Source organism: Vulpes vulpes, chromosome 12 (genome assembly GCF_048418805.1).
Source record: "Vulpes vulpes isolate BD-2025 chromosome 12, VulVul3, whole genome shotgun sequence".
NCBI classification, from domain to species: Eukaryota; Metazoa; Chordata; class Mammalia; order Carnivora; family Canidae; genus Vulpes; species Vulpes vulpes.
Window position 1 is genome coordinate 179218270 of NC_132791.1, and position 12465 is coordinate 179230734.

At 44.4% G+C, this 12465-nt stretch overlaps 2 protein-coding genes across 8 annotated transcripts in view; one reads left to right on the forward strand and one right to left on the reverse strand.

Moving 5' to 3' along the window:
* Positions 1 to 10165, reverse strand: TXNL4B (thioredoxin like 4B). Of its 3 annotated transcripts, XM_072731596.1 has the most exons (5): positions 9670 to 9897; positions 9384 to 9582; positions 6709 to 6877; positions 4714 to 4865; positions 1 to 2313 (listed from the first exon to the last, which is right to left on the reverse strand). In XM_072731596.1, the coding sequence occupies exons 3-5, from the start codon at positions 6838 to 6840 to the stop codon at positions 2148 to 2150; spliced, it is 450 nt and encodes a 149-aa protein (XP_072587697.1). In that variant the 5' UTR covers positions 6841 to 6877; positions 9384 to 9582; positions 9670 to 9897; the 3' UTR covers positions 1 to 2147. The 3 variants fall into 3 exon arrangements, with proteins under 3 accessions (XP_072587697.1, XP_025867394.2, XP_072587699.1); XM_026011609.2 differs by lacking the exon at positions 9384 to 9582 and having other exon boundaries at positions 9670 to 10165; XM_072731598.1 differs by lacking the exons at positions 6709 to 6877; positions 9384 to 9582 and having other exon boundaries at positions 9670 to 9802.
* The window catches only part of DHX38 (DEAH-box helicase 38), a 19361-nt gene continuing 16627 nt past the window's right edge, over positions 9732 to 12465 (forward strand). The window contains exons 1-2 of one of the 5 annotated variants that reach the window (XM_072731592.1): positions 10350 to 10724; positions 11733 to 11816. The gene's annotated coding sequence lies outside the window, so the exon portion shown is untranslated. The other 4 variants (XM_072731593.1, XM_026011602.2, XM_026011605.2 and 1 more) reach the window with 4 other exon arrangements.

The window sequence follows — 12465 nt, forward strand, 5'->3', positions numbered from 1 at the left end:
TTTTTTTTTTTTTTAAAGGTTTTATTTATTTATTCATGAGAGACACAGAGAGAGGCAGAGACACAGGCAGAGGGAGAAGTAGGCTCCATGCAAGAAACCCAATGTGGGACTTGATCCCGCGACTCCAGGATCATGCCCTGGGCCAAAGGCAAGCGCTAAACCGCTGAGCCACCCAGGGATCCCCTCACGGTGCTTTTCTTGAAGAATTATCTGCTTGCATTAAGTGGCTTCTGGCCACTGTTCAGGAGGAAAGTACTAAGAGGAAGCCTTTGGCATTTCTTCCATTCACTCATCTTCTCTGGCTTCCTCCACAGCAGCACCTCCTGGCCTCCTGGTCTTCAGGGACATGGAACTGCACATAGCTCTCAGGGCGGTTCTGCAGTCTCCCCTCTTGGTGCCCTCCCCTAACATGCACATAGAAACCTCCTACTGTCCTCCCAGGTGCAGGCACTGTGTCCTCTATGAAGCCCTCTCCCGCTTAGGAACCATCTGTGTTTATGGAGCACCTAGCCCAGGGCAGGGCATTCAGTACACACTCAGTCGGCACTTGTGGAATGGAAAGCAACCGAGAGAGGAACAAAAACACAAATCAGGACTTCAGAGAAACACTCCCCAGAGACCTCGGGGGGAGCGGAGATAGGAGAATTTTATGCACACCAGTCCTGAGTTTTTGCTGGGATCTGCGCACTTAGCCCATTTCTGATGCTGTGTGATTTAGGATCTGACAGAAAGTCCAACACACAGTGACATGACAGGCCATGAAAGTGTTTTATTCTTTCACAGGGGTCTGGGGGGAAAACAGGTCTGGGGTTCAGTCAGTAGCTCAATTACGTCATCAGGGATCCAGGTTCTTACTGTTGTTCTCACACAGACTTTTCATCCCAGTGCTGGTCCTCCCGGTCCTAGGATGGCTGTTGTAGTCCCATGAATCAGGATAACCAGAGCAGCAAGAGGTGGTGGAGGAAGGGTTTGGTTCTGCCCTCTTCCTGGAGTGGCTCTCTCCTTTCATCGGTGAAGAACACAGAGGCCCCCAGCAGCCTTCCTTCTGGTCACCTTTTCCTGCAGACCAGGCTTGCAAAGGAAGCCACCTGGTCAAGGGGGAATGCACTTGCAGTGACAGTGCTGGCCTGCATGGAACTGGGCTTCTGTTGGCTCTGCAGTCAGCAGCTGCCAAGCAGGTGGATGCTGCCTGGGGCCCACTGCCCTCCGGCTCTGAATCTATTCTCTTGTTCTAGAAGACCAGGATCCATAGGCTCTGTGGGGTTTTGAGAGAAGCAATGACTTGCCCGAGTGGTGGCAGGTTATGCCAGGGATGCTGGAAGAACAATTCTTCATGAAGTTATTAAAAGAGGCAAATACCATAGAGATAATATTTCTAACAACTCTGACATCTCTTTCCAGTATTGAGTCCTTGGAGTAAAATTCTCTGCCTCAGAGAGAGGCAGAACTCTGACTTCTGGGAGAAACCTGCTTCTACTTACGACAGGTAGTTTTTTGTTTAGCTCAAATTGGGTGCTGGATGATAAAGGTTCCAGGTCTTATTTCTTGGGTAATTTAATAACATAAAAACTAGTAAAATGAGCAAACCAGGATAGTTATAAAAGTCTAAGCCAGAAAGCTTCCAAAATAAAACAAATTTGCCCACTCTCAGTAGAGAATCATTTTTCCAAAAGAACCTGAGCTACCAGGGACTGGAGATGGGAGAGTATGAGATAAATCTGAGTGGGTGAGGGTAAGGGTGTACGCGTACATCTAGGATATAAAATAAGTATTTCTGTTCTTATGGGAACTGATTTTCTATTTTACTTATGTATCAAATAAACACAGTTAAACTGTACTAGCCAATGGTTAGAAGGATTCTGTTATTATCTTAGGGAATAAAGAACGATATAAATCATGCTGGGAAAATTGACCACAGCTGTCTTGACTGCTCTGAGGTCTGCAAGGAGTAGACACTTAAGCATCCCTGCTCATCACGGCATCAGCAAGGTCTTCTACTTGGGGGTGGAGTTTTTTCTATCCAAGTCGGACATCTTCTCTGCTGGGACGCTGAACACACTTTGGAAGGACTCCAGGAAAACAGCAGAGCTAGATTCAGGTACTGCTTCAAGATGTGCCTTTTTCTTCAATTTTGAGTAGTGAATGTGCTAAATGTCTTGATAGAGAAGGTCATATTTGGGAATATTCTTGGGATCAATAGGACTTTGGACAATAAGTTTTCCCCTCATTGCTCCTCGATAGATTACTTCAATCAAATCTATGAAGTCCTGCTTGGTTTTGAAACTTCCCACAAACTTAGTGTGATCTGGAGACCTAGAGAGCACAGAAGAAAACAATGCTGCTCAGAACTTTTGGTGATTACTCACTGCAGACCTCCGGGATAAACAAAATGAATCGCAGCTCTGTTACTTTCTTCTTGTTGGGGAGACTTAAGACATAAAGCCTGATGCTGATTTCTCTGTTTGCAATTCCTGGACCCATCTGATACAGGACTAACACTAGTGCTGTCGGCCACTGGGGTGGCACGTGAGCCCTATCATGTGAAGAGCCTCCACTTCACAATCTATTTTAATCACTTCTTAGCTCCTTATCCAGTAGAATTCCCTGGATGCTTGCGTGGGCATAGTCTGTGGCTGCTGCTGTTGGCTATACCGTGTAAAGCCCATTAACTGGTCGTCCTCTTGGTAGTTGCCCTCACTTAAATTTTTGAGTGGTGGGTATGAAATATTTATTTTTAATTTTTTTATTATTTCTAACTTTAAGTATGCTTTTTTTAAAAAATTTTCATTTATTTATGATAGTCACAGAGAGAGAGAGGGAGAGGCAGAGGGAGAAGCAGGCTCCATGCACTGGGAGCCCGACGTGGGATTCGATACCGGGTCTCCAGGATCGCGCCCTGGGCCAAAGGCAGATGCCAAAGCGCTGCGCCACCCAGGGACCCCTTAAGTATGTTAATTGTAGAAATTTTTCAGAAAAAAAAAAAATTACCAGTGAGGTCAGAGACTGCATTTTGGTACATGTCCTTCCAATCTGTGTGTGTCTCTGTATGCAGATGCATTTCTTTTTTTCAAAATCAGGGGAATTATATCATGCAAACCATTTTGTAATATGCTTTTCCAACTAACATATAACCTATTTCTTTCTAATTTTTTTTTTTTTATTTATGATAGTCACACAGAGAGAGAGAGAGAGAGAGAGAGAGAGAGAGAGGCAGAGACATAGGCAGAGGGAGAAGCAGGCTCCATGCACTGGGAGCCCGATGTGGGATTCGATCCTGAGTCTCCAGGATTGTGCCCTGGGCCAAAGGCAGGCGCCAAACCGCTGCGCCACCCAGGGTTCCCTAACCTATTTCTTTCAAAGTCATTAAACTTGTATCTACAACATTATATGAAATTGATATCTAGTATTCCTCTGTGGACATCTATGTTCTTTCTATGTATTTGCTAAATAATGGTGGGATGAATATTCATACAGCCAATTTTGCCCACTTTCATGATTATTTTCCTTCAGAGAAATTCCTGGAAATGCAATTACTGGGTTAAAAATTTTAATTTTTTTAAAAAAAGATTTTATTTATTTATTTATGAGAGACAGAGAGAGAGAGGCAGAGACACAGAGACTAGGCAGACGGAGAAGCAAGCTCCACGCAGGGAGCCTGATGCAGGACTCGATCCCGGGTCTCCAGGATCATGCCCTGGGCCAAAGATGGCGCTAAACTGCTGAACCACTTGGGCTGCCCTAATTTTTTTTTTTTTTAAGAGAGTACAAGAGTGGGGGAGGGACTGAGGGAAAGGGTCAACCAGACTTGGTGCTGAGCACGGAGCCTGACACAGGGCTCAATCCCACAACCCAGAGACCATGACCTGAGCCAAAATCAAAGGTCGGATGCCTCAATCAAAAGAGTCACCAAAAGAAAAAAAAAAAAAAAAAAAAAAAAGCCACCCAAGTGCCCCCAAAATTTTACTTATTTTTCAGGTGGTAAATAGTGTCATAAATCACCTTTTAAAAAGACTGCACCAAAATAATACCTATATCAACTATATCCTAGGAAAATAAATAGCTTTAAAATACTTAAAACAGGTAATATTTAATTTTCAAAAAGATAATAAAACATGTACACAGATCTAGACAATTGGACCTCACCCACAGTAAGAAACGGTAAGAACTATGGACACACTGAAAATACATGTTAAGTATCAGGATGCTGACTGGATGCAGTGGAGAGTGTTATAGACTTCACGGTGCTTATTCCTGACAGAATTGTCTGAAGAATGACTTTAAAACTTTCTGAGTGGCAGAAGACAGGATAGTTGGCCAGAAAGAAGCATGTCTTCATTTCCTGGAACACTTCTTTTACAAATGCAGTCAACCAGTCCCAAAAGTTTAAGTACAGTGACATATCTGGTTTTAAATGAAATTCCTGGGAAACTTTTTAAAAAGCTGTTCTGTATTTTCTACACTGAAGGATGGTTAGTGCTCCGCAAACTGCACAGTTCTTTCATCCTTTAGTAGGAAGTTAACACTGGCCATTCCTACTAGAAATACTCTTTTTTGCACCAAAGTTTCACATAACAAATGAGTAGGTCAGTGGAGGAAACAGAACCAATATAAAGCTCACGAAGCCACTATCCCAGGCAGGGAGGTGAGTTACTGGAACTACTCGGGTAAAAGAAACTCCCACTGTTATAATAACTTCAAGTCCATCTAACTTACCCATAATCCACTTTCATATGCTGCCCATTGAAGAAAAACACAGTAGATGGAATATAACTGATGTCAAAATAGTGTGTGTAAACAGGAGTTTGGTCCACATCTACCAGATATATAGCAGCCATTTTACTCAGGTCAGGAGAAGTTTTAGAAAGCTGCAAATAGAGAGAGATATGTAGGTCACAATACAAGAGGCAGCTAAGGTTTCTTCTGTGAAACGTTTTGCTGGAATATTGTTTGAAAACAATTTCTGGGGCAAGAATCTCTCCTGACTTTCATTTTAGACACAGTATAACCTTACCATTCAGAGTCTGAGTCTCTGTTGGTAGATTTGTGAGAGGGCCCTGGGTAAACTGTGTAAATACATTTCTCCCTTTTCAAGAAAAATCTGGTTTGGGTTGTAAAAAGTTTTTATAAGTATTTTGTGGATTTATAAAATCCATGTTATTTTTTTTTTTTTAAGATTTTATTTATTTATTCATGAGAGACACACATAGAGAGAGAGGCAGAGACACAGGCAGAGGGAGAAGCAGGCTCCACGCAGGGATCCTGATGTGGGACTCGATCCCGGGTCTCCAGGATCACACCCTCGGCTGAAGGCAGTGCTAAACCGCTGAGCCACCCAGGCTGCCCATAAAATCCATGTTCACTTATACAAAAACAACTCAGAAGTATGTACCGTACACTGAAATTCCCTCAAATCTCTTTCTTTTCAATCCCCCATAAATAATAATTATAATAAAAATAGTGAAGACTTGCATGGCAGTTATTATGTGCTAAGTGTCCTAAGTGCTTTGCATGTGTTAACTCATTTAATCGTTACAACATTCCTATGCGGTTATTATAGTCCCCATTTCTTAGATGAAGAAACTGAGGTAATCTGCCTCCAGTCACAGAGCTAGTAAGCAGTAAAGCTAGGACTTGAACTTGGTAACCTGGCTTCAGTCTATACTCTCGGCTCTGTGATATTCCCTCCCCTCTACAGCTGAGGGCATAAACCTCTGGCCCTTTCCCCCCAGGTTAACACAATGCATACTCATTTTTCATCATAGTAATTAGGATTATTATTTTTAAAATTGAAAAAAATTAAATAGTAATAAAGATTCTTATACTGGATCCACATTGTGGGTGGTGGCAATAGAAATGGTGGGAAGAGGTCTTAGTTCTGGAGTAAGTCCCTAATAAGCAGATGAGAATATACCCATTCTGTCTCAGGCCCCCCTCTCTACTCATTAGAGTAGGAAAATGTGTTAGAAGTCAGAGATTATCATCAGGCACACACTGGAGGCAATACACTAGGAAAGCTTATCTGCAGGCAGAGAAAACGAAGTTCACACCCCAGCTCTGCAGGTTAGTTGTTCTGTCCTGTGGGTAGGCACCTGACCTCCCTGGCATTCATCCATCTACCGTGGGAACAGTAATTATCCCACTATTGTGAGCAGCGAGCAAGATAAGGTTCACAGATGCTTTTTATTTATTTTTTATTTTTTTTAAATTTTATTTTATTATTAATTTTTATTTATTTATGATAGTCACACACAGAGAGAGGCAGAGACTCAGGCAGAGGGAGAAGCAGGCTCCATGTACCGGGAGCCTGACGTGGGATTCGATCCCCGGTCTCCAGGATCGCGCCCCGGGCCAAAGGCAGGCGCTAAACCGCTGCGCCATCCAGGGATCCCCACAGATGCTTTTTAATAGCGTTTCTGGTCTTCCACTGCCTTGTTGGTGAAACTGAACTTGGACGGCTGCTGGTGGGGAAGGACATCTCGGACAGACTTAGCACAGTCGCAGATTTGGGGGCTCAGCTCAGGGCAGGCACACGATCCACTCCTGGTGAAAGTGTGCCAACTAATGAAAAGCTGTATCCTTGGGTCCGGCCACTCCCTTCCATGCACTCTGTTTTTTTTTTTTTTTTTTTTTTTCCATGCACTCTGTTGATGGTGAAGTAAGAATATATGGATTTTTAATAAAAACCATTTATTGAAAAAATTCACTTACTATATCATCTAGCTGCAGACAGACAGGATCCTCATCTCTCCCAAACCTGAGGACCAACACCTTCTCTGCCGTACTTTTTATTGCTTGGTCTACTTCTTTTTTGCTATTTAGCTTGGGCAACAGGAAGCTCATCTTGAAATAATCCAAATATTAATCCACGCTGTCATTCCTGAAATAGTCGCAATATTTAAAGACAGATTAAGCGCATGAGTTCTAATTTTAAGAAAATTTAATTTTTGCAATGGGTAATATACGTACATTCTATCCCCAGAGGAACAAGTGGTTTCATACACAGTATCAAAAAAGGAAAAGGAAAACACTAAATGTGCAAACTGGTGGCAAGTCCACCTGCTTAAAAAGAAACAAGATAGGTAGACGGTGAAAAATCGCCCTTCCCTGTCTGCCCTCAACTAGCCCCATTTGCACTGTATCTTCCAGTTTTGTTATGCATCTACAGGAAAGTACAAATATGCATTTCTACGTTTTTTCCCTCTTTTACTCCAAAAATAGCCTATTCTACCAGTGTTCCAGCAGGAAAAAGGTGACATTCTCAAGTTTGGTAATTTGAAGAGACCTTCATTAGGTAGTGTGCAGTGGTGTACTCCGCTAGCAAGAGCAGGGTGCTGTTCCCACCCCTAAGCCTGAAGGAGCCATGGGAGAGAGTAGTCTGCAGGAGTGTGTGGTGGGGGCTGCTGGGTGCAGAAGGCTATTGTACGGAAGGTCAGCCTGCAGTGAAGGGGTGCAGCCCCTCCTCTCTCCCGCTCATCTCCTGCGAATGCCTCCACTGGCTGACTCAAACTGGAACCAGAGGGCAGAGGACATGCAGAAGGCAGCCCAGTCTCCTGGTCCCAGAGTAGTCTAGAGGAGGAGGAAGAGGGGATCTGGAGAGGCAAATGCTGGATGTCCAGCACACATACTTTACCCAGTCTTCTGCACTTTGTAGTTTTTTTACCTAACATGTAAAGATCTTCCCATATCCCTACTTACACTGTCACAGCAACACACTATTTCATGCATGTGTCGAAGTTTTATTTAAAAACAAATCTTTTAAAAAACATTTCATTTATTTATTTGAGAGTAAGAGAGCATGAGCAGGGGGAGGGGCAGAGGGAGAGGGAGGAGATTTCCCAGATGAGCAGGGAACACAACACAGGGTTTGATCCCAGGACCCTGGGGTCATGACCTGAGCTGAAGGCAGACGCTTAACTGATTGAGCCACCCAGGCTCCCCATTATGCATGTACCATACTTTTTAAACAGTCTTTTAGTGATGGAGTATTATCATGAGTCCTGGCTTAAAGATTGTTGGTGTATACCTTACGAGATGCACCTCACCACATGGCAAACAGATCAATTGAGGGTGCGACAGCTACACACACAAAATAAGTCTAAGATACTGAGATAGGAGGGACCTAAATCCACTGCCCTCATTTTATAACTTTCTTTTTAAAATTTAATTGAATATTTATTCTTTGATTTTTAATCCTTTTTAAAGTTTATACTCAATTTGCTAACATATAGTATAACACCCAGTGCTCATCACACCACGTGCCCTCCTTAATGCCCATCATCCAGTTACCCCATCCCCGCATCCACTTCCCCAACCCCTTCATTTTAGACTTGTTTGCTTATATTGCAGTTTTGGTTCTAGCTACAAGGACTAGAATCCAAGTCACCAGATTTCTAGTGCAGTGTTCCTTCTGCTATAATAGTTTCCTGTTTTTATGGCTGAGAAACTCTTTGATCAAGGACCTTTATTTTTGAGTCCATCCACAAGAAACTCCATTGAGATACCTGATATTTTACATTGGGTCCCAAAGTTGCCTAATGCTATGAAAAGGGAGGATTTCTTTATTTGTGTGTGTGTGATAAGTCACATTTCAAGATGTTAATGAATAACAATTCATATAGGGAATGAAATTGTTCCCACAGTGTCATACTTTAACTACGCAAGCTGACCACCAGAAGGGACTTTATCAGATGTCTGTAGCAGAACAAATTACTGATGAAAGGGAAAGTCAAAGAAAGGATGGATCTATCCTACAAGAATTCAAACAGAATTCAGTACATTACTTATAGGAGGAGGTAGGGCGAGGGGCAAAGCTGTCTACCAGGGTGAGAGGACTGGATAAATGCTGGAATGAAGACAGGAAAACTGATGCCACCCCTAAGAAAGTGCTCACAGCAAAGGATACCAACAGAGACTTCACAAAAGACATACAAACGGACAAAAGTATTTGCAAAGTTACACTTTACCGGTAAACAAAGAAGAGCAACTTGGAAGATTGACAAAGCCATTAAGCTGGTAAAGATGAAAACAGGAATGCAAGAAGAGTGCGAATGGACACGCATTTCATAGTCCCCGCTGGAATGCAGAGAAGCAGAACTTTTCTAGGAAGGAAACACCCCGAGCAACGATACTTCTTCTGAGAACTAATTCGACACGTCCACAAAAGATTTACGTAGAAAACATCACTATTCTTGATGGTAAAAAAACAAAGGTTAAAAACAAAAAAAAAAACAAAAAAACCCCCAAAAAACTGAAAATAACCTGCGTGGCTCAAAGTAGGGGGACTGGAAAAATAAAGGCTAGTCCAGTCCTGCAAGCTACCGTCATTACACAGCCACAGAATATTGTGCTACGAATGAACTTCTCAGATCCCGACACGTTCTCACCGTGAAGAAGTCATAAAACAGGCTACAGGGCGTGACCCCGTTGTGGTGCAACACGATACTGCACACGCATTCTACGTGTGCGTGGAAAACTAACTGGAGGTCCATATCCCCCAACACCATCAGCGGTCATCTCTGCGACCGAACAGACAGCAGGTGATTCTTAATTACATCGGAGTGAGCATCTTTCTTCTTCCAAAATCTTCGAGAAACACAGACATACATACATCAGCAATGCCTCTGGGTGGGCTGCTCCTGGCCGCCAACTGCTAGGGCGGACGATACTCACCTCATTTGTCCAGGTCACCTCTCGCTCTTCCGCTTCAGCGGCGTCCGCCACCTTGGCCTACCGTCCAAAAAAGTCAGGACGCCGGCGGCTCCTCCCACGTCAACGCAGCCGCCTTAACGCACCGCAACCCAGGCGCTCCGGCCCAGCGGCTCCCAGAGCCCCGCTTAAGAAGGCGGAAGCGGAAGAAGGAAACGCACAGGCGCAGTAGATGAACTCGCGGTCCTCAACAGTCCATCAACGGGGGGTTATCCGAGTCATTGCCCACTTTGCCGGGCTTTGACCGGAAGCTGTGGAGTCACTTCCGCCCTTATTAAACATGACCGACCTTCTGCCTTCACCCTCCGTCTTGTCTCGCCTTTTAGGCTGTGATTGGTCGTGACGAGACTCGGAAGTGTCTCCGAATCAGAGTCCCAGAGGAGGACACTCTAGCCTTGAGCGCTTGGTCGCTTTCTGTCCCACAATTTGGAGCGGGGAACCGGCGTTTTCCGGTCTTCCCTCGATGGTATCTTCGGATGGATAGAGGGGACAGCGCAAGGTATTATGGGACAGTGATGGCCGCGTTCGCGGTTTGGGTTTGGGTCTGTGAAGCTGTCTGAGTGAGGGGTGGTGGTGCCGGCGCCCCAGAATCTGGGACGGAAGGTTCTGAGAGGCGGGCTTGGTGAGGTGAGTGCCCCTTCTTCCTTCCTGGCCTGCCCTTCGCCAATCATGGCAGCTCCAAGCGGCGGATATGGGTCCTTCCTTCAGGTTCCAGCCCGGGTTTGCGAAGCCCCATCCCTGTCACCCAGCTTGCCTTTCTCACCGTAGGGATGCTGCGCCGGTGCGGCTGGCCGCATCCTTCCTCCTCGATCCGGTCAGATCCCGCTTCCTGGCGGGAGGTGCAGGGATGCTGCCCGGGGGCTCCCCCGCACGCTGCCTCAGGCCCCTGCATTAGCCCTCCCCGGCCGACGCCGCCACACGCCACACGCCGGGCGGCTGTGTCTTCTCGCCTCTCACAGTGTGTCTTCACTAGGCGATCTCCTCTACTACAGTGTCGACTCCAGGAGGCGAGGAGTTTGGTCTGTTTTGTTCTCTGTTCTTTTCCTCTTGCCCAGAACAGCGACTGGCTCACAGAAGGCAGTCAGGGAAAAATTGTTGAATGAGTAAATCTAGTTTTTCTGAATTGTTTTTTTTTTTCTTCTTTTTTTGGTATTCTCTGTGGCTTCTTTGTCATTAATCATTCCCCAGAACCCAGCCCCTTAACTCCTGTTTGTTCTCAGCAGCTAATTAGGTCTCCTCAGATGCCTTGTCCTGGGCTGTTGATACGTTCCTTTGCTGTCTCTAGAAGCGTGGGGCTTCCTGTTCTCCACGAATCAGTTTAAATTCATTCACCCATTTATTCATCAAATGTTTAATTTTGCCAGGCACTGGGTACAGCAACAGCAGGACAGACAAGGTTCTCTTTTTCACAATATAGGACTTATTTTCGAGTTCAGACTACTGGTGAGCAGAACATACATGTGTTTACCTTCCTTTTTTTTTTAAATTTATTTATTTATGATAGTCACAGAGAGAGAGAGAGAGAGAGGCAGAGACATAGGCAGAGGGAGAAGCAGGCTCCATGCACTGAGAGCCCGACGTGGGATTTGATCCCCGGTCTCCAGGATCGGGCCCTGGGCCAAAGGCAGGCGCTAAACTGCTGCGCCACCCAGGGATCCCTGTGTTTACCTTCCTATTTAGATTTCCTCACCTGCACACAGACGTCATCAATATGCAGGTCTCTCCCTCCTCTTCTACCTGATGGCATTTTCCAAGATGCAGCCCTCGTGTCCTTGTTCGTATTATGCGTCCAGTCTGTTTGGCGATATTTCCCTGTTAGAGCGGCGCCTGTTAATTAGAGCTGGGCAAAAACATTCTGGATTCTGGTGGTACCCTACACCTTAACAGTTCCTTTGCCTCACTGACTTGCTGAAAGGAGAATTATCCAGGCATGTGTGTTTATAAGTTGTTGGTGTGTAATGGGAGGTAAAGAGGAGTTTGTTACAAGTTGTGTGGGAAAATCTTACAATCGCCTTAATACTTTTCAGGAACACCATATCATTACCTAGTGTTTCTCATCAATATTTTTGGTGAACGTGGATTGTCTTTAAACAGATTTCAACTGCTGTGAGGTAATTCTTTTCTCCAAAACACAACTGGTCCCCAAAAAGTCTTTCATGTATGGATCACACGGTTGGTAGCCTTATACCCCAATGTGACTACTCTGCTGTATCTGTAGTTTAAAGGGAGAGAGAGGCAAAAGAACTCCGGTAGAAAAATGTTGAGCCCCAGCAGTTTATAGGAGCACAGCAAATAAAATAATGTAACACTTACCTTTATGTAACACTTTATGGTTACAGAGAGCTTTCACACACTTTTGTATTTGATTCTTAGGATACTTCCATGGAATAGATAAAGGAAAAAGTATTTCTATTTTTTCAAATATAGAAATTATGCCTAACCAAATACCAACTTATCTGCTTACAATCACAGAAGTAGAAAATGTCAAAAGCTTGCTCTCTAATTGAGGATTCTGACTTAAAATCTAGTGGTGTTTCCCCCTAGAATCCTTTTCTATATGCCGTCATGTTCTGATAAGTGCCCTTTAGTGAGGTCTGTTTTTGCCTGGATGATACCCTCTTGGATCCTGATATTTGGTGGATGAGAGAGAGAAAGAGAGAGAGAGTCTCTGTGTGTGTGTGTGTGTGTATTTCTGATGTGTGTAGGAGTGGGGATCAGGATCTTTTGAGATTGTCATTGACTTAATGGAAAGTTCTTGGC

Coding starts and splice junctions, on each gene's coding strand:
- TXNL4B (XM_026011609.2), bottom strand. CDS start 6,840: ATGAGCTTCCTGTTGCCCAAGCTAAATAGCAAAAAAGAAGTAGACCAA. Junction 4,866..6,708: donor GTCTGCAGCTAGATGATATA/GTAAGTGAATTT, acceptor CTCTATTTGCAG/CTTTCTAAAACTTCTCCTGA. Junction 2,314..4,713: donor CATATGAAAGTGGATTATGG/GTAAGTTAGATG, acceptor TGTGCTCTCTAG/GTCTCCAGATCACACTAAGT.